Consider the following 22476-nt stretch of genomic DNA (forward strand, 5'->3'; position numbering starts at 1 on the left):
CAGGTACATCCAGGGGTCCTAGTAGCCCCTGAGGCTAAACCAGGCACCCCCAGGGGTCCATGTAGCCCCTGAGGCTAGGCACCCCCAGGTGTCCTAGTAGCCCCTGTGGATAGGCCAGGTACACCCCAAGCGCCCTAGTACCCCCTGTGGATAGGCCAGGTACCCCAAGGGGGTCCTAGACACACTGGATAGGCAACGTAACCCCAGGGGTCCTAGTACCCCCTGTGGATTGGACAGGTAGCCCCTGTGGATAGGGCAGGTAACCCCAGGGGTCCTAGTAGCCCCTTTCGATTGGACAGGTAGCCCCTGTGGATAGGACCGGTAACCCCAGGGGTCCAAGTACCCCCTGTGGATTGGACAGGTAGCCCCTGTGGATTGGACCGGTACCCCCAGGGGTCCTAGTACCCCCTGTAGATGGCCAGGCAGCCCTGGTTGGGAAACACTGCTGTAGTAGACACGTTTTTCTACCGTCCAATGGTCGTCCGCTCTCCTCAACGAAGTCGAGCTCATTAGCTCCAAAGGTTATGATAACACATGCAGTCAGAGATCGACCGTGAGAGTGACTTCACACCCACACCTGAGAAGGCTACTCTGGCAGAGTCGAAGATGAAGGCCCTCTGCAGTCGTCCACACCCCCCTCTCCAACATAACAGGGCTGAGGGAGAACATAATTGCATTCCTGCGCTCCTCCGCCTGCAAATTGAATTTCGGGGCAAGACCCAGCTCAAACACCTAATAATCCCTGCTGCTCTGCTCGGCTCTCTCACCTAAATGAAACAAGGTCACATTGTACAGCCCTGCAGCTTGCAGAGCCCACAGCGACGTCACAACCAGACCCCCCCTCATGTTTGAGACAGTGCAGCAACATATATTGAAAATATACTGAAAATAAGCACCAATACCACAGTTGGACAACAGAGTTTCACAACAGAGGCCTTTTCTCAGTGCTGTGTTCTTAGGACCGGTAATGTGGTCAGCCTGGATCAATTAGTGCACACTTTTAATTTACACTGTATGCCTGTCCCTCTTCTCTTTCCTCTTCTTCAATCTCTTCCTCACTCATTACATACATAATTTATTGCTGCCTTTCAACTCCCTCTCTCCCTCCTCGGTCTTACCCAGAGAATGACATAGAACCCAGTATGATATGTTCTGTGTATGGGTCCTACCTGCCACGGTGAGGCGGGCGGTGCGGCTGGCGATGGTTCCCAGGCTGTCGATGGTGGCCACACACTGGTACGTGCCCTCGTCGGGCTTGTTGTGCTTGGAGTGCACCACGCTAGAGATGAGCAGCGAGCCGTCGGGCAGAACACGCCGCCGCCCGTCGTCTGGCGCCAGGCTCAGGAAGGTTCCATCCTTCTTCCACTCCACACGGGCCTGGGGCGCAGTGGGCTCCGAGGCAGGGTCCCCGCTGTGTGCTGAGCAGTTGAGCAGTGCTGGGGCACCTCTCACAGCCAGTGTGTCCCACGGCTCCACCGAGAACCAGAAGGGGCTGAAGGGCCGCGCCGCCGTGCCTGGAGAGGAGAGGGGTTGAAGTTAGTTCGCTGTAATTAAATAATGGCAGTACGTTCTTGTTGACTTGAACAGCCTTTGCAGGAAGCAAAACGATATGGGCCCTAGAACAGTAACTCATGTATTTTCATTTAGATTCAGGCTGTGACCTCTGTTCACCTGCTATTCCACTTCAATCAATCACTAAGTCACATTTCAAAACCACCAACGACTCACACAAAACACAATTACTGACTCATACATTCTATATTCATAACTAAAGCTTAAAACAGACGGTACAAAACAGATCTGAACACAAACTAATCAATGTCAAATTCAGTACAACATGTCTTCCTGCTAGTTCACGACAACCCACAGCCAAAACCAGCCCACAAGAATTCACTGGCAAGAGGCAAGGCAGAGACTAATCTTATCCCGTTCCCAAGTCCCCTCCCTACACAAGTGCTTTAATGAGAAGGGAAAGGAAGGTGTTGGAAGGCTTTCTTCCAGCCATTTATCCCTGCGTAATGGTAAACCTCACTGACAACAATTGCTCTGCATTTGCCCTCATAAATAATTCAGACATTCACCCTGAGTCACACAGTGGTATTGTTTAGATAAATACCCACAATTATCAGTTCTGCAGGGGTGAGAAACAGAATAATTAAAGGATTCTGAAACCAGTTTTAACGCAACGAACAGCATTAAAATAAGTGGATGCATGTTGAATGTAGTTTAAATTCTGCCGTTATGTTCCAAGGAGGTGACATCTCAGGAGATGAGGAACGGAGGGAGAGTTACCAGGTCTGTGGCATGACCACAGCATCAGTTCTGACATTTATCTTCTGGGGGTCATTTATCTATCTCAGTTGCACCGTCGCGTTCCCATGGAGAAGTTATACATGCTATTCATTAGGCAATATGGCCACTGCACTGCAGCCAGGTAACCCTAAACTAAAACAAATCGTTTCTTCTGTTGACTTGAGTTTATTTTTACAGGGACAGTGCACATTAAATCAACGTTTCAGTAAAAAAGTGACTGTTTTAGCCAGCCGGATCATTTTCAACAGCAAGTCCCTGGGCAGGTTATTAAAAACTATTACAATAACAGCACAGACAAACAATGTCCAGTGAGGGCCTCCCGAGTGGCGCTGGAGTCTGAGGCACTCCAACGTAGTGCTAGCTGTGTCACTACAGATCCTGGTTCGATCCCAGGCTGTGTTGCAGCCGGAAGACCCATGAGGTGGCGCACAATTGGCCCAGCGTCGACCTGGGTTTGGGGAGGGTTTGGCCCAGCGTCGCCTGGGTTAGGGGAGGGTTTGGCCCATCGCGCACTAGCAACTCCTGTGGCAGGTCGGACACAATGCACGCTGACACGGTCGCCAGGTGTACAGTGTTTCCTCCAAAACATTGGTATGGCTGGCTACCGGGTTAAGCAGGCATTGTGTCAAGAAGCAGTGCAACTTGGCGGGTCGTGTTTTGGAGGACGCAAGACTAACTACCAATATCAAGTTGGGGAGAAAAAGGGGTAAATCATTTTTAACAATGAGCAGTGGACACATGCAGAGCAACATAGGACAAGCAACACGTAGCACGCAGACAGACCGAGCAACACGTAGCACGCAGACAGACCGAGCAACACGTAGCACGCAGACAGACCGAGCAACATGCAGACAGACCAGACCGAGCAACACGCAACACGCAGACAGACCGAGCAACACGCAGACAGACCGAGCAACACGTAGCACGCAGACAGACCGAGCAACACGCAGACAGACCGAGCAACACGTAGCACGCAGACAGACCGAGCAACACGCAGACAGACCGAGCAACACGTAGACAGACCTTAGCAACACGCAGACAGACCTTAGCAACACGCAGACAGACCTTAGCAACACGCAGACAGACCTTAGCAACACGTAGCATGCAGACAGACCTTAGCAACACATAGCACGCAGACAGACCTTAGCAACACGTAGCACGCAGACAGACCTTAGCAACACGTAGCACGCAGACAGACCTTAGCAACACGTAGCACGCAGACAGACCGAGCAACACGTAGCACGCAGACAGACCGAGCAACACGTAGCACGCAGACAGACCGAGCAACACGTAGCACGCAGACAGACCTTAGCAACTCGTAGCACGCAGACAGACCGAGCAACAGGTAGCACGCAGACAGACCTTAGCAACTCGTAGCACAGACAGACAGACCGAGCAACAGGTAGCACGCAGACAGACCTTAGCAACTCGTAGCACGCAGACAGACCGAGCAACAGGTAGCACGCAGACAGACCTTAGCAACTCGTAGCACGCAGACAGACCTGAGCAACTCGTAGCACGCAGACAGACCGAGCAACACGTAGCACGCAGACAGACCAAGCAACACGTAGCTCACAGAGCAACATAGGACAAGCAACACAAAGAGCAATTTCCACACCTCACAAGCTACAGACAACAGATAAGATGAGACTGGCTCAGTCTTTCCCTCTTGCTCTCTCTTTTCCATTTATTCTAAGTGTTAAGACAGAATCTCTTCGCTTAGAAAGACCATTGGGGAGAAACTATGGAAAGCAAAATAGTAAACTTCCTGAAAGGAGCTACACATGTTCCGTCATAACATATATATGGAGACAGTGGTCTTAAAAGCTCCTTAAACTGTAGCAAGAGGTTGATCACACCACATCAATAGATCTAACGGACCTGTGTGTCTATAATGGGCAGGCCTGTGACTGTGGCACAACAGCAGGCTGTGTATTTATATGTAGGCTTGTGAGACAGATGGAGAGAGACCTGTGTGGAGCTACTGCATTGGGACTTGTCCTCTCCAGCAGGCCTCGAGCACCATCACACGCTTAATCATCTCCGTCTTCAGCTGCTGTTGGAACAGTTGGGGAAGCTGGGCTCTGGGGGTCCAAATCACACCGTTTGAGACAAAATGACCGCCTTTAGCAGTTTAGGAGCAGTGGAAGAGAGAGGGCTCTGCCGAGGCTTATTCTAAGGGCGATGGTGTCAAATTGGCTGACCATATGCTTTAAAGCACAGACACACAACATCCCTAGTCAGCAGAGCAAAGTGACTGGAGTGGGGCTGGACCACAAGCTGCCTCTTTTCTTTGACACACTCAATCCATCAGAAAATAGCCCACCCAATTTACTTACCTCATCCCCATACTGTTTTTATTTATTTACTTTTCTGCTCTTTTGCACACCAGTATCTCTCCCTGCACATGACCATCTGATCATTTATCACTCCAGTGTTAATCTGCAAAATTGTAATTATCCACCTACCTCCTCATGCGTTTTGCACACAATGTATATAGCCTTTTTTCCCACTGTGTTATTGACTTGTTAACTCCATGTGTAACTCTGTGTTGTCTGTTCACACTGCTATGCTTTATCTTGGCCAGGTCGCAGTTGTAAATGAGAACTTGTTCTCAACTAGCCACCTGGTTAACTAAAGGTGAAATAAATAAATAAATTAAAAATCCAGGGTCATTCATCTCGTGGCCAACGCTCTGCTGATGCAGAGGCTTGAGCAATACAGCAGCCACAAACATCATCACTGCTCTGTGGCCAGCTCATACACAACAGCGCCCTGCTCTGTGGCCAGCTCGCTACACAACAGCGCCCTGCTCTGTCTGTGGCAACAGCCCTGCTCTGTGGCCACACAACAGCGCCCTGCTCTGTGGCCAGCTCGCTACACAACAGCGCCCTGCTACACAACAGCGCCCTGCTCTGGCCAGCCCTCTGTGGCCAGCTACACAACAGCGCCCTGCTCTGTGGCCAGCTCGCTACACAACAGCGCCCTGCTCTGTGGCCAGGCCAGCGCCCTGCTCTGTGGCCAGCTCGCTACACAACAGCGCCCTGCTCGCTACACAACAGCGCCCTGCTCTGTGGCCAGCTCGCTACACAACAGCGCCCTGCTCTGTGGCCAGCGCCCTGCTCTGTGGCCACACAATATCAAATCAAATGTATTTATATAGCTGTAGCCCTTCTTACATCAGCTGATATCTCAATGTGCTGTACAGAAACCTTGTGTAAAACACCAAACAGCAAGCAATGCAGGTGTAGAAGCCCGGTAACGGCCAAAACCTAGGAAGAAACCAGGCTATGAGGGGTGGCCAGTCCTCTTCTGGCTGTACCAGGTGGAGATTATAACAGAACATGGCCAAGATGTTCAAATGTTCATAAATGACCAGCATGGTCAAATAATAATAATCACAGTACTTGTCGAGGGTGCAACAGGTCAGCACCTCAGGAGTAAATGTCAGTTGGCTTTTCGTTGCCGATCATTGAGAGTATCTCTACCGTTCCTGCTGTCTCTAGAGAGTTGAAAACAGCAGGTCTGGCAGTGGTGGGTGGAGAGCGGTGGATGCGCCCTGCTCTGTGGCTAGCCTGGCAGTGGTGGATGGAGAGCGGTGGATGAGCCCTGCTCTGTGGTTAGCCTGGCAGCGGTGGATGGAGAGCGGTGGATGGAGAGCGGTGGATGAGCCCTGCTCTGTGGCTAGCCTGGCAGCGGTGGATGGAGAGCGGTGGATGGAGAGCGGTGGATGGAGAGCGGTGGATGGAGAGCGGTGGGTGGAGAGCGGTGGGTGGAGAGCGGTGGATGTGCCCTGCTCTGTGGCTAGCCTGGCAGCGGTGGATGGAGAGCGGTGGATGAGCCCTGCTCTGTGGTTAGCCTGGCAGCGGTGGATGGAGAGCGGTGGATGAGCCCTGCTCTGTGGTTAGCCTGGCAGCGGTGGATGGAGAGCGGTGGATGAGCCCTGCTCTGTGGCTAGCCTCGCAGAGGTGGATGGATGGAGCGGTGGATGGAGAGCGGTGGATGGAGCGGTGGAGAGCGGATGGATGGAGAGCGGTGGATGGAGAGCGGATGGATGGAGAGCGGTGGATGTGCCCTGCTCTGTGGCTAGCCTGGCAGCGGTGAATGGAAGCGGTGGATGGAGAGCGGTGGATGTGCCCTGCTCTGTGGCTAGCCTGGCAGCGTGAATGGAGATAGGTGGAGAGCGGTGGATGGAGAGCGGTGGATGCGCCCTGCTCTGTGGCTAGCCTGGCAGTGGTGGATGGACGTGTAGGCCTATCAGTGGATCACGTGGCTGGCTTGAAGAGAGGTAAGTCCAGGTGATGAAAATAGTCTTCATAGTAGCATCTGCACCAAGATGATATTTGCAGGGCAGCTTATCACAGAGTGTGAAGACACTGAGCGCTTCACTATAAACAAAATACATAAACCAGGTTTGGAAACATCATAGGAATTCCATCAGCCCCCCCCCATTATAAACACCCCCCCCAGTATAAACATCATGAATCTTCTTATATCTCCTGTTGGTTTACAACGTGTGTATGTTCAGTGCTATTACCACAGTGCTCAGGGTGAACAACATTTTACAACTGTCTACAGTACACCCTTACTGAGACCCATAGGGATTACAACACAGCACAAAGCCATGAGACGGGAATAGACTTGAGCCGTAAGCATTTTTTTCAAACAACTTTTAAAATCCTATTTACAGTGCAGCCAGAATTTCAGTGTTTTTTGGTTATCATTAAAGGTTAATGAGCAAATGTTTGAGAAACAACATTACAAATCCAAACACAGCAGATAAAAGATGAAACCAGGCCAATTCTAATCTCCCAATGAATAGCAGAGTAGACAACAGCAGTTTCACATTTTGAAAGTGCAACAAATACGGAGTGGATGAATGTTTTAGTGATAATATAGACACCTTATTTGTCCAACAAAACCCGGGAGGCCGTGCAGTCTACAGCCAGAGGACAGAGTGGTTAAGAAGCAGCTGGATGTAGGAGAGGGGAGGACGACCCTGTGGGGTTAAGGAGAGAAAGAAGAAGAGACTCGAGGACATGATCATCTCAGCCAGAGGACAGAGTGGTTCAGAAGCAGCTGGATGTAGGAGAGGGGAGGACGACCCTGTGGGGTTAAGGAGAGAAAGAAGAGACTGGAGGACATGATCATCTCAGCCAGAGGACAGAGTGGTTCAGAAGCAGCTGGATGTAGGAGAGGGGAGGACGACCCTGTGGGGTTAAGGAGAGAAAGAAGAAGAGACTGGAGGACATGATCATCTCAGCCAGAGGACAGAGTGGTTCAGAAGCAGCTGGATGTAGGAGAGGGGAGGACGACCCTGTGGGGTTAAGGAGAGAAAGAAGAAGAGACTGGAGGACATGATCATCTCAGCCAGAGGACAGAGTGGTTCAGAAGCAGCTGGATGTAGGAGAGGGGAGGACGACCCTGTGGGGTTAAGGAGAGAAAGAAGAAGAGACTGGAGGACATGATCATCTCAGCCAGAGGACAGAGTGGTTCAGAAGCAGCTGGATGTAGGAGAGGGGAGGACGACCCTGTGGGGTTAAGGAGAGAAAGAAGAAGAGACTGGAGGACAGGATCATCTCAGCCAGGAAGAGAGCTCTACCAACAACGAGGCAAACAAACTACATTTGAAACTACACAAAAAGGCACCTCTACCATCAAAACTTCTACAAGAGAAAAGTCTGAATCTTTGACAACCGGAGGCAAACTTAACTTTGGCTTTCATAACTGCATCCCAAAGGAATACCTGGGAAAAGAAGAGTTGCACACACTACTGAACTTGTTGTTGCCAAAAAGATGCAACACTTTCCTCATGTTTGAGTTGCAAACAAAGTCAGAGAATGTGTTTCTTCCAGTGAAGAGAGTTGTTATTTTAATCCACAGATATCAAGATATCTGCAGGGCCACAGACTATTCCTCCATTGTTTACTTGAGAACACAGAGAGAAGCTAGTGAACAACAAACGTATACACTCTTCCAATGCCTATGGACTACAACCAATCGTTATGCCAGGGCTTCATTGGGCCCTGAAATCGTTCTGTGCTGAAATAGTTTCATTTCACACAGCTGTGGAGTTACAGGTGTTATGGGCAGAGATGGGAGGTGTCAGAAGGAAACCGTATTACAGGCAGCAAGGTTTAATCTATTCTGCCCTGCGTTGTGGGGCCCACCGTTCGTCTTGAAAACATGGACTGTCTGCAGCCCTGGACAAGCCGGGAGCAGAGGGGAGAAAATGAGGTTGTCTGCTTGATAAGTATGGGCTGTTACCTCGGTCCCGCCGCTTCCCAAATCCACTTTACTCAGCAGTCAGAAAGGGTTTGGGATTGGAAGCGCGGCTTACGGCAGTGTCCTGATAGGAACCCCTTTCTCCCCGAGCCGGGTGAATGGGAGAGGAGTGGATTCACACCGATGGATGTGCTACATCACTAGGCCCGTGTGCCGATGCTGAAAAATGTTTGAATGCTGCTGTTTGAGAAATGCTTTCAGGGACATTACAAGGCTGGGAAGGTGTGTGTGTGTGTGTGTGTGTGTGTGTGTGTGTGTGTGTGTGTGTGTGTGTGTGTGTGTGTGTGTGTGTGTGTGTGTGTGTGTGTGTGTGTGTGTGTGTGGTGTTCACAGGATAATATTTGCTTATAAGTGCACTTCTCACTCAGAGTAGTGTTTAGGTTGGGCTTTTACAAGGTAACTGAAGGACCTTGATGGCACAGTCACGTCAGTTAAAAAGTGACACACTAATCAGCTCAAGGATGAGGAATCTACGTCGAGGCTATTTAACATGGAGGAGATGTGCTCATATCAACGGTGGGCTTATTCGCATCAAACAGCATCAATGCCTGGTTTAATCATGAAAAATGGAATATAATATAATATAATAATAATAATATATGCCATTTAGCAGACGCTTTATCCAAAGCGACTTACAGTCATGTGTGCATACATTCTACGTATGGGTGGTCCCGGGATCGAACCCACTACCCTGGCGTTACAAGAGCCATGCTCTACCAACTGAGCTACAGAAGAACCACATATAGGCCTCTGATAAATTCTTGACAGAACAGATAACGTTTCATACTTAGCAGCTACCAAGGTGAACCTCTCAAAGTCATGTTGAAATCCAGAGAGAAAACCAGAGGGTCTCTAACCCACCACACAAAGACCCCCTGACCCCCCCAGCAGGAAGCCTCCTTCCCCCACCCCTCCAACTGCTGGAGATATATTGAACAGACCACTAACAGCAACATCCTTGAGCCTGAACAGACCGTTCCCTTTCATACTTCAACTACTTACCTGCTCATTGTTACAACACTGTAAATAGCCAATAATATAACATTTGAAATGTCTACACTCAAAAGTTTTAAAAGAATATAATGTTAATTAATGTTTCCCTTTTACAATTCCCTTTTGTTCATGGTCTATTCCATTTTCTTGGGAAATGTAAACATATATTTACGAATAAAGCCCTTTGAATTGAATTTCCTGAGAGACAGAGGGCGAGAGACAGAGGGCGAGAGACAGAGGGCGAGAGACAGAGGGCGAGAGACAGAGGGCGAGAGAGAGGGCAGAGGGCGAGAGACAGAGGGCGAGAGACAGAGGGCGAGAGACAGAGGGCGAGAGACAGAGGGCAGACAGAGGGCGAGAGACAGAGGGCGAGAGACAGAGGGCGAGAGACAGAGGGCGAGAGACAGAGGGCGAGAGACAGAGGGCGAGAGACAGAGGGCGAGAGACAGAGGGCGAGAGACAGAGGGCGAGAGACAGAGGGCGAGAGAGAGGGCGAGAGACAGAGGGCGAGAGACAGAGGGCGAGAGACAGAGGGCGAGAGACAGAGGGCGAGAGACAGAGGGCGAGAGACAGAGGGCGAGAGACAGAGGGCAGACAGAGGGCGAGAGACAGAGGGCGAGAGAGGAGAGAAAGAGTTCTCATCTTCCCTAAAGAACCTCCCCGTCTCAGTTTTGGAAGGATTTCCCATCGGAGCAATTTTGTAATAAAAAATTAATTAATAACACAGTATTTGTACAAATAAAGTAGAAGTCTAGTTCAATGGCCTGGTATACTGTACAGATCGTTGGTACGAGGTTTGAAAATTGTCACACTGCCCTTTGTTAGCATCTAATATCCACCCCATGGTATTGCTTTGAGTCAGCACAATGACCTTCAGCTAAATTAACACGCTCCAAGAAAATATCCTTACTAACAGTAAGGACTGGTGAATATAGGAGTATAGATGTGAAATATGCCTGATAATAAGAAGGAGAGAAGTCTGCTGCTACAGATAAACAGAAGTCAGTTTCTTCTTTCTCGTTTCTTTCGACATCTCTACACCTTCCTCCCTCTTCTCTCTTTGTCCCTCCGCCCACTGTGTCAGTCTCTTTAGTCAGGCTGGAAATGCCTCTCTCGCTCCCTCTCTCTCTCCCTCTCCCCCTTTCATGTCTGGCCACCTCCCTCTTCACAGACTCCCCTTCATCTCTCCATCCCACTCTTTTTCAAGCCCATCTGTCACCAGGAAACACATTGGGAAATAACAGTGATCTGGAGACCAAACCTATGGGGGGGGGGGGGTCTTTCCAGGGGGTTGTCTTTCCAGCAGGAGGGTAGTGGTACGGCTGATAGCTCCTCAGACTGAATTGGCTGTCCATTGAAATCAAAATGTCTGTTTCAAAAATTAAAAAATGTTCTCTATGAGCGAACAAACAAACGCTTAGAAGTGTGACTATATAGAGTAGTTGGTAGTTGAGTAGCTGTCATATAAATAGACAACAGACCTGTTCTCTATAAAGCCTGTGGTGCAGATGACTAACAGACGATTAACAACAGCCTGACGTTCACCTGGATTCACTGACTGACTAGAAAGAAGTTCTGTCAATAAAAGATGACTGAAAAAAACACGTTTTATTACAAGGGTAGAGCTGTAGCTGTGATGGAGAAAATGAGAGAAGTCTCATGAAAAAAATATTTAAAACCTGCCATATTAGATTACCCCCCAACTCACTGGACACAAAACAGCCACACACCTCAAGTGTGTGAAGAATTCCCTCTCCCCAACAGTGTGATTACTACCTCAGGGTTTAGAGCTTGAGGTAGTCACCTCATACAAGTACTTGGGAGTATGACAGTACACTGTCCTTCTCTCAGCACATATCCAAGCTGCAGGCTAAAGTTAAATCTATACTTGGTTTCCTCTTATCGAAATCGCTCCTCTTTCACCCCAGCGGCCAAACTAATCCTGATTCAGATGACCACCTACCCATGCTAGATTACGGAGACGTAATTTATAGATCGGTAGGTAAGGGTGCTCTGGAGCGGCTAGATGTTCTTTACCATTCGGCCATCAGATTTGCCACCAATGCTCCTTATAGGACACATCACTGCACTCTATACTCCTCTGTAAACTGGTCATCTCTGTGTACCGGTTGCAAAACCCACTGATTGATGCTTATTTATAAAACCCTCACTCCCCCCTATCTGAGATATCTACTGCAGCCCTCATCCTCTACATATAACACCCGTTCTACCAGCCACATTCTGTTAAAGGTCCCTAAAGCACACACATTCCTGGGTCGCTCCTCTTCAGTTCACTGCAGCTAGCGACTGGAACGAGCTGAAAAAAAAAAAAAAACCTCAAACGGGATCTGTTAATTCAAAGACTCAATCATGGACACTCTTACTGACGGTTGTGGCTGCATCACCTGATGTATTGTTGTCTCTACCTTCTTGCCCTTTGTGCTGTTGTCTGTGCCCAATCATGTTTCTACCATGTTTTGTCCTGCTACCATGTTGTGCTGCTGGCCTGCTGCCATGTTGTGTTGCTATCATGCTGTGTTGTCGTCTTAGGTCTCTTTACGTAGTGTTGCCTCTTGTCGTGATGTGTGTTTTGTCCTATATTTATGTATTTTTAATCTCAGCCCCTGTCCCCGCAGGAGACCTTTTGGTAGGCTGTCATCTAAATAAGAGTTTGTTCTTAACTGACTTGCCTAGTTAAATAGATATATATTTGTATGTAAGTCTTCCACACAAAGATACTCCCACTGTGTAAGTTATTTGCCATCAGCAAAATGATAAAATTCCCTAAATACAAGAAAAGGGACAGAAATGGAATTGATCTCCACTGTTGCCGTACGGGAGGCTCTTTCCTGTCCTCCAGCGTTTCTCAAGGAGCTATAATGTGCCCACTTTACTTTCCTTCCCTGTGAACCCTCTGACAGGAACAATGCCAGGCCTGCCTGGGTTTGGTACTGGGGATGTGACCCGTTGACCGTTGGATCCAGCTGGATGTTCTGATAGCTGTTGAGGGGTGGGGGAGACCAAGCAATAAAAAGGCTGGACAGAATGGTTGGTATGCCCGGCCACACCAGCTTTACTGCCTTGGTTGGCACCGGCTCAGCTGGCAGATTGAAAGGAAGGATCCAATTCTCGCGGCGCTCTGTCATCCTCCTTACAGGCAAAAAGAGGCGAACCACCGGACTCTGGCGGTTAGAAAACACAGCTGGTTCGCTTTCTGGCCTTGGGTCACAGTGACTACATCAGCTGTGCAGGGAAAAAACTTTTACAGGAAGATTTTAATCCAACCAGAGAGAACACTAAGAGACAAAAATTGGGACATGGCTCAGTAAACTAGTGTCTTTAACAGTGCTACAATTGGGTCCACTATACGGTATTTAATCAACATATTATACTGTTTCAAGACTAGTTTGATGATGAATAAACAAATCTTTTCATTTGCAGTTTTTAGCCTGTGGTGTTGTAAATCCCAGTATACAAGTCCAATTTATCTGGGGAGCAGCAGGGATGACAACAAGCATGTGGCCACGCCGCGGGCCTCTGCCGGGCTAGGGCGGGCCTCTGCCGGGCTAGGGCGGGCCTCTGCCGGGCTAGGGCGGGCCTCTGCCGGGCTAGGGCGGGCCTCGGCCGGGCTAGGGCGGGCCTCGGCCGGGCTAGGGCGGGCCTCGGCCGGGCTAGGGCGGGCCTCGGCCGGGCTAGGGCGGGCCTCGGCCGGGCTAGGGCGGGCCTCGGCCGGGCTAGGGCGGGCCTCGGCCGGGCTAGGGCGCGGCGGGCCTCGGCCGGGCTAGGGCGGGCCTCGGCCGGGCTAGGGGCGGGCCTCGGCCGGGCTAGGGGCGGGCCTCGGCGGGCTAGGGCGGGCCTCGGCCGGGCTAGGGGGGCGGGCCTCGGCCGGGCTAGGGCGGGCCTCGGCCGGGCTAGGGCGGGCTCGGCCGGGGCTAGGGCGGCAGCGGGCCTCGGCCGGGCTAGGGCGCGCCGCGGGCCTCGGCCGGGCTAGGGCGCGCCTCGGCCGGGCTAGGGCGCGCCGCGGGCCTCGGCCGGGCTAGGGCGCGCCGCGGGCCTCGGCCGGGCTAGTGTCTGGGCGGGTGTGGGGAGAGTGAAAATAAGTGTGGTATGGTGGAGAAAGCGAAAGGAGAGAGAGAGGACTGCTGTTGGCAGGATTAGGTAAATCTGCCTCTCCCAGATAGCAAATCCCTGTGGTATCCTGTTCATTTCAAAAAGGCTCGTCCCACTGACTGAAACACTTCTCACCTCCACTGGACAAGCTAATTAACCACCCTGAATAAGCCTCATTCTTCCTCTGGTTCCTCAGCCATCACAGTGGGCTCACTACGAAATGCTGAAGGACAGGTTAGTGACAACCATGAGCCTCAAACAGAGCAGGGGTACTTTTGATTGAACAAGGCCCGGTATGTAAGAGTCTGACAACCCTTCCAACAGAAAGACTATAAAAACAACTACTTTAATGTTACTGCTACAGCCCTGACCTCTGACTCAAGAGTACTATGGACGCAATTATCTGCTAGTTTTTAGTTGTTTTTATGTAAAAGGAGGACTGTGGGACAAGCTGTCAGACACGACAGAACAGGGCACTTTTAACCAGCCCCAGACAACACCATCAGGCAAAGGTATCATTACATCTTCAACAAATGCAAGACGGACACGGTGGAATTCATTGTTTCCCTGCCTTTTGTGACAGTGAAGTGCCATCCAAAGAAATCCATTGTGAGACAGAGACCAAGAGACAAACGAAAGCCCAGACGGTGCACAATTAAATTTGCCCCAAGGTGGCCCCGCGTGAAAGAACCAACTGGATGAATAAATAAAGGGTATCCTTCAGGGCTGGGAGGAGCAGACTCAGTGGGGGGTGAGGGGTGTGGAGGGTAGTGGCCTGTCTGAATCACAGGCCTATCACTGCAGGCCTGCTCAGCGTGACTACCTTCAGATCTGCCCTCTCCATTCATTAACCTGTCAGCTGGACGGGCCAATCGACAGCTCTGATCTGTTTTATTCTCCCCAGGTTACCGTCTGGGTCGGCAGAGCTTCTACAGACCTTTTGGTTCAAACCCCAATAACAGACACCTCAGACGAGAACCAACCGGATTGGCCTAAACAATGCAGTTTAGTCGTCACTTGCAAACAAACAAATATCCAATGTAGGATACTCCTGAACATGGGTACAAATGTTGATCATTTTGCCATTAAGGTGCAAAACAGAAATTATGTGTTGGCAGATGGGGCTCATTTCCATAGAGATTTGGGAAATATGTAGCTTTCCTGGAATAAATCATAAAAATAGCTTTTCTCAGATATTGTGATTTCCTTTTAGTGAACTTGGTGATTCATAGGACTTGAGAAAAGCATAAAATATGTGCTGGGCATCGAGAGGCCAGGAAGAGGGATCCACATACTGGGACAGAGTTTCTCCTCTCCCCCAGAACAACCATACATGACAAAGGAAAGAACATTTATCTTTACTTTTTTATCTCAATACCAAGGAACATTATGTGCCTGTTATGAGATATCCTATGAATGATTTAATTAAACACAATATTGCATTCTCTTCACCCCTGCTCTTTCACAATCCTACACACAAAGAGGAAACATCTATACGGTCCAGTATGCCTTGCAAAGTCAACCACCAGACAATTTGTCCGCATTAGGATTTCAAAGACTGGGTTTCCGCCAATGGTTCCTCTGTGCTGTAGTTTGGTAGGTTCTGGCAAGTCCTCTGAATGTTCAGGAAAGATTTAACCATAATACTCAGGAATGGAAGTGGTGGCCAGCTGCAGCATTGGTGTGAACAGCCAGACCACTCCTACTGTTTCCTGTAGTAACTCACCCTGCTCAACCCAACCACTCCTACTGTTTCCTGTAGTAACTCACCCTGCTCAACCCAAACACTCTTACTGTTTCCTGTAGTAACTCACCCTGCTCAACCCAAACAATCCTACTGTTTCCTGTAGTAACTCACCCTGCTCAACCCAAACACTCCTACTGTTTCCTGTAGTAACTCACCCTGCTCAACCCAAACACTCCTACTGTTTCCTGTAGTAACTCACCCTGCTCAACCCAACCACTTCTACTGTTTCCTGCTCAACCCAACCACTCCTACTGTTTCCTGCTCAACCCAAACACTCCTACTGTTTCCTGTAGTAACTCACCCTGCTCAACCCAACCACTCCTCTACTGTTTCCTGTAGTAACTCACCCTGCTCAACCCAAACACTCTTACTGTTTCCTGTAGTAACTCACCCTGCTCAACCCAAACACTCCTACTGTTTCCTGTAGTAACTCACCCTGCTCAACCCAAACACTCCTACTGTTTCCTGTAGTAACTCACCCTGCTCAACCCAAACACTCCTACTGTTTCCTGTAGTAACTCACCCTGCTCAACCCAAACACTCCTACTGTTTCCTGCTCAACCCAAACACTCCTACTGTTTCCTGTAGTAACTCACCCTGCACAACCCAACCACTCCTACTGTTTCCTGTAGTAACTCACCCTGCTCAACCCAACCACTCCTACTGTAGTTCACCCTGCTCAACCCAACCACTCCTACTGTTTCCTGTAGTAACTCACCCTGCTCAACCCAACCACTCCTACTGTTTCCTGTAGTAACTCACCCTGCTCAACCCAACCACTCCTACTGTTTCCTGTAGTAACTCACCCTGCTCAACCCAAACACTCCTACTGTTTCCTGTAGTAACTCACCCTGCTCAACCCAAACACTCCTACTGTTTCCTGTAGTAACTCACCCTGCTCAACCCAAACACTCCTACTGTTTCCTGTAGTAACTCACCCTGCTCAACCCAAACACTCCTACTGTTTCCTGTAGTAACTCACCCTGCTCAACCCAACCACTCCTACTGTTTCCTGCTCAACCCAACCACTCCTACTGTTTCCTGCTCAACCCAAACACTCCTACCCTGCTCAACCCAAACACTCCTACTGTTTCCTGTAGTAACTCACCCTGCACAACCCAACCACTCCTACTGTTTCCTGCTAGTAACTCACCCTGCTCAACCCAAACACTCCTACTGTTTCCTGTAGTAACTCACCCTGCTCAACCCAAACACTCCTACTGTTTCCTGTAGTAACTCACCCTGCTCAACCCAAACACTCCTACTGTTTCCTGTAGTAACTCACCCTGCTCAACCCAAACACTCCTACTGTTTCCTGCTCAACCCAACCACTCCTACTGTTTCCTGCTCAACCCAAACACTCCTACTGTTTCCTGCTCAACCCAAACACTCCTACTGTTTCCTGTAGTAACTCACCCTGCACAACCCAACCACTCCTACTGTTTCCTGTAGTAACTCACCCTGCTCAACCCAACCACTCCTACTGTTTCCTGTAGTAACTCACCCTGCTCAACCCAACCACTCCTACTGTTTCCTGTAGTAACTCACCCTGCTCAACCCAACCACTCCTACTGTTTCCTGTAGTAACTCACCCTGCTCAACCCAACCACTCCTACTGTTTCCTGTAGTAACTCACCCTGCTCAACCCAGCCACTCCTACTGTTTCCTGTAGTAACTCACCCTGCTCAACCCAGCCACTCCTACTGTTTCCTGTAGTAACTCACCCTGCTCAACCCAACCACTCCTACTGTTTCCTGTAGTAACTCACCCTGCTCAACCCAACCACTCCTACTGTTTCCCAGTAACTCACCCTGCTCAACCCAACCACTCCTACTGTTTCCTGTAGTAACTCACCCTGCTCAACCCAACCACTCCTACTGTTTCCTGCTCAACCCAAACACTCCTACTGTTTCCTGCTCAACCCAAACACTCCTACTGTTTCCTGTAGTAACTCACCCTGCTCAACCCAACCACTCCTACTGTTTCCTGTAGTAACTCACCCTGCTCAACCCAACCACTCCTACTGTTTCCTGCTCAACCCAAACACTCCTACTGTTTCCTGCTCAACCCAAACACTCCTACTGTTTCCTGTAGTAACTCACCCTGCACAACCCAACCACTCCTACTGTTTCCTGTAGTAACTCACCCTGCTCAACCCAACCACTCCTACTGTTTCCTGTAGTAACTCACCCTGCTCAACCCAACCACTCCTACTGTTTCCTGTCAACCCAAACTCTACTGTTTCCTGCTCAACCCAAACACTCCTACTGTTTCCTGTAGTAACTCACCCTGCTCAACCCAACCACTCCTACTGTTTCCTGTAGTAACTCACCCTGCTCAACCCAGCCACTCCTACTGTTTCCTGTAGTAACTCACCCTGCTCAACCCAACCACTCCTACTGTTTCCTGTAGTAACTCACCCTGCTCAACCCAACCACTCCTACTGTTTCCTGCTCAACCCAAACACTCCTACTGTTTCCTGTAGTAACTCACCCTGCTCAACCCAACCACTCCTACTGTTTCCTGCAGTAGCTCACCCTGCTCAACCCAACCACTCCTACTGTTTCCTGTAGTAACTCACCCTGCTCAACCCAACCACTCCTACTGTTTCCTGCTCAACCCAAACACTCCTACTGTTTCCTGCTCAACCCAAACACTCCTACTGTTTCCTGTAGTAACTCACCCTGCACAACCCAACCACTCCTACTGTTTCCTGTAGTAACTCACCCTGCTCAACCCAGCCACTCCTACTGTTTCCTGTAGTAACTCACCCTGCTCAACCCAACCACTCCTACTGTTTCCTGTAGTAACTCACCCTGCTCAACCCAACCACTCCTACTGTTTCCTGTAGTAACTCACCCTGCTCAACCCAACCACTCCTACTGTTTCCTGTAGTAACTCACCCTGCTCAACCCAGCCACTCCTACTGTTTCCTGTAGTAACTCACCCTGCTCAACCCAGCCACTCCTACTGTTTCCTGTAGTTCCTCTCAAGTAACCACTCCTACTGTTTCCTGCAGTAGCTCACCCTGCTCAACCCAACCACTCCTACTGTTTCCTGCAGTAGCTCACCCTGCTCAACCCAACCACTCCTACTGTTTCCTGTAGTAACTCACCCTGCTCAACCCAACCACTCCTACTGTTTCCTGTAGTAACTCACCCTGCTCAACCCAACCACTCCTACTGTTTCCTGCTCAACCCAAAACTACTGTTTCCTGCTCAACCCAAACACTCCTACTGTTTCCTGTAGTAACTCACCCTGCTCAACCCAACCACTCCTACTGTTTCCTGTAGTAACTCACCCTGCTCAACCCAGCCACTCCTACTGTTTCCTGTAGTAACTCACCCTGCTCAACCCAACCACTCCTACTGTTTCCTGTAGTAACTCACCCTGCTCAACCCAACCACTCCTACTGTTTCCTGTAGTAACTCACCCTGCTCAACCCAACCACTCCTACTGTTTCCTGTAGTAACTCACCCTGCTCAACCCAACCACTCCTACTGTTTCCTGTAGTAACTCACCCTGCTCAACCCAACCACTCCTACTGTTTCCTGTAGTAACTCACCCTGCTCAACCCAGCCACTCCTACTGTTTCCTGTAGTAACTCACCCTGCTCAACCCAGCCACTCCTACTGTTTCCTGTAGTAACTCACCCTTCTCAACCCAACCACTCCTACTGTTTCCTGTAGTAACTCACCCTGCTCAACCCAACCACTCCTACTGTTTCCTGCAGTAACTCACCCTGCTCAACCCAACCACTCCTACTGTTTCCTGCAGTAACTCACCCTGCTCAATAGAGCGGACCTGTGTAGTCTAGTCTTCCCAGTAATCCTTGGCAAAAACTAAAATTATGCCAATTATCCACCCAGACACAAAATCTATCCCAATTCCACTCAGTGTTAATATACACCGTGTACAAAGTCTAGTAATTTTAACAAATAAAGAAGAATTTTGTTTCTGAATCACAAGAGTCCATTTAAGTCGTTAACGTTTGTTTTAAATACTAATGCCTTATTGAATTTACAATGTCGAAACGGTTTCATTGTCAAAATACAGTGACAAACGCAACTAGATGAGATTGACCTTTTTGAATTTACAATGTCGAAACGGTTTCATTGTTAAAATACAGTGACAAACACAACTAGATGAGATTGATTAATGTTGCATGAAAAGAGTAATGAACTGGAATCAACTTTTCTTCAATAAAGTCTAGAAATATTTCTCTATGCTACACAGCCCTTTCATGTCACCAACAACAAACACCTTCATAATCTCTCACTTGCAACTGAACTCTAAATACAAGATACAAGAAAAACTCTTCCTCCATGATCACACCCACCCATCTCCAACTCACTTCAAAGGAACACATCCTTTGAGAAGAGGTACAGAACCTTCACCATTTCATGTCACCCCTAAAAAAAAAGAGAAGGTTGCTTTCTCCTCGTCTTACAAAGTAACACAGGACGTGGGAAGGGTTATGAGTCCTAGGTGGCGCGGCGGTCAAAAGCACCGCAGTGCTGAGGCACCACTATAGCCTGGGGTTCGATCCCAGGCTGTCACAACCGACCGGGAGCCCCATAGGATGGCACACAATTGGCCCACTACTGATAAGAAGTAGTCTGCTAGGCGGGTCATGTTTCGGAGGACTCATGACTCGACCTTTGCCCCTCCCGAGCCCATTGAGGAGTTGCAGAGATGAGCGAAGGGACCTACTTCTGGGAGGTAACTGGGGGGGGGGGGTGTTAGGCTCCATCTTTTAGTCTGTTTTGTTCTTCTCAGAGTGAAGTATTCGATGCTTCAAAGCCTGGGTGCGAGTGAACAGCCCTGTTAACGGCCGATGATAAAAGAGCTGCCGGTGTCTGCATGTTCTTGACGATTTGGAGGGAAACCTTTTAATACTGGAGCACAAAACAGATCAAAGGCTTCCACTAGCAGTGGGGGAACTATTACTAATTTACTTGAAACCGGATGCTTACCAAATAACTTAAAATAACCAGGCCGTTTCACGGGGGGGGGGAGCCAGGGAGAGCGTTCTATAAGGAAGCTACAGTAATACAGGCATTCTATAAGGACGCTACAGTAATACAGGCGTTCTATAAGGACGCTACAGTAATACAGGCATTCTATAAGGAAGTTACAGTAATACAGGCATTCTATAAGGAAGTTACAGTAATACAGGCGTTCTATAAGGACGCTACAGTAATACAGGCGTTCTATAAGGACGCTACAGTAAGACAGGCGTTCTATAAGGACGCTACAGTAAGACAGGCGTTCTATAAGGACGCTACAGTAAGACAGGTGTTCTATAAGGACGCTACAGTAAGACAGGTGTTCTATAAGGACGCTACAGTAATACAGGCATTCTATAAGGAAGCTACAGTAATACAGGCGTTCTATAAGGACGCTACAGTAATACAGGCATTCTATAAGGAAGTTACAGTAATACAGGCGTTCTATAAGGACGCTACAGTAAGACAGGCGTTCTATAAGGACGCTACAGTAAGACAGGCGTTCTATAAGGACGCTACAGTAAGACAGGCGTTCTATAAGGACGCTACAGTAATACAGGCATTCTATAAGGAAGCTACAGTAATACAGGCGTTCTATAAGGAAGTTACAGTAATACAGGCATTCTATAAGGAAGTTACAGTAATACAGGCGTTCTATAAGGAAGTTACAGTAATACAGGCGTTCTATAAGGACGCTACAGTAAGACAGGCGTTTAAATGTCATAACCACTGACAGGCTATGAGGCGTTGTATCATTATCAGCTCATCTCCAGTGTCAGATCTCTCTCCTGGAATACAGGGAGCTGGATCCTAAACCTCAGCAAAGCAGCCAGAAAGGCCCAGATAATATATCCAATCATATCAATAAGAGATGAGGGTTCTGTATTTAATAGGCTACATACAGCCTGTGTGAGATACAGGTCCTCCATTATTTACTGACAGCTACTGGATAGGGGCCTTGCTGTTCTGCTGAGGCAATACTTTTTCAGCCATGTTGCAACAGTCTCCAGAAACAACAGGATGTAATGGATGGTTTTTACTTAAAGCCTGATGGGTTTATGATTCAAAAATACTGTCTGAACGGAGCTACTTTCCACTCCTCACTAAACAGATGGTCAAAGATAAATATCCTACCTACCAGGAATTCACCAACTGCTTAAAAATAAATAAATGCCTTTAAAAATGGACTGTGCGCACTGGCAAACTGGGCATTACCAGATCCTTCTAGTTACAGAAAAGCCCGTTAGCACAGTGCCTATAGCCCCTCTTGGATAAGCAGTGTGTGTGAGAAAGCATGCAAGGCAGTGAGGAAGTGTCAGAGTGGCCAGTGGCTGATGAGCGGTAATGATTTGTGTGCAGTGCAGTCCTTCCCTAATGAGCACCGCTCCTGCATTCCCCCTTAGCCCAGAGCCCAAACCAGAAGGGCGCTCTGGCCCTGAACCCACCTAATCCCCTACACAAGCCTATTTATACACCCTGTTCATATGCGTGTGTGTGCTTTCACAGGGCTGCAGCAGCACTCATGAATGTATAAATACACAAGTGGCTGCAGTCCACAATCTGCAGAGAGAGAGAGAGGGAGAGTGAGTGGACAAGAAGGACAAAGCGGGAGAGAGAGCAGGACAAAGCGGGAGAGACAAAGCGGGAGAGAGAGCAGGACAAAGCGGGAGAGACAAAGCGGGAGAGAGAGCAGGACAAAGCGGGAGAGACAAAGCGGGAGAGAGAGCAGGACAAAGCGGGAGAGAGAGCAGGACAAAGCGGGAGAGAGAGCAGGACAAAGCGGGAGAGACAAAGCGGGAGAGAGAGCAGGACAAAGCGGGAGAGACAAAGCGGGAGAGAGAGCAGGACAAAGCGGGAGAGACAAAGCGGGAGAGGCAAAGCGGGAGAGTGAGTGGACGCTAGAGAAAAAGAGGACAACGCGGGAGAGAGGACAACGCGGGAGAGAGGACAACGCGGGAGAGAGGACAACGCGGGAGAGAGGACAACGCGGGAGAGAGGACAACGCGGGAGAGAGGACAA

The 22476-nt window shown here is 49.2% G+C and overlaps 1 protein-coding gene across 1 annotated transcript in view; it reads right to left on the reverse strand.

Annotated features, from left to right (window-relative positions):
* The window catches only part of LOC124019513 (neogenin-like), a 155815-nt gene that overhangs the window by 79686 nt on the left and 53653 nt on the right, over positions 1-22476 (reverse strand). The window contains exon 2 of the mRNA XM_046334867.1: positions 1170-1514. Within this exon, the coding sequence (XP_046190823.1) occupies positions 1170-1514 (345 nt within the window). The remainder of the gene's footprint in view (positions 1-1169; positions 1515-22476) is intronic.

Source organism: Oncorhynchus gorbuscha, unplaced genomic scaffold (assembly GCF_021184085.1).
Source record: "Oncorhynchus gorbuscha isolate QuinsamMale2020 ecotype Even-year unplaced genomic scaffold, OgorEven_v1.0 Un_scaffold_615, whole genome shotgun sequence".
NCBI classification, from domain to species: Eukaryota; Metazoa; Chordata; class Actinopteri; order Salmoniformes; family Salmonidae; genus Oncorhynchus; species Oncorhynchus gorbuscha.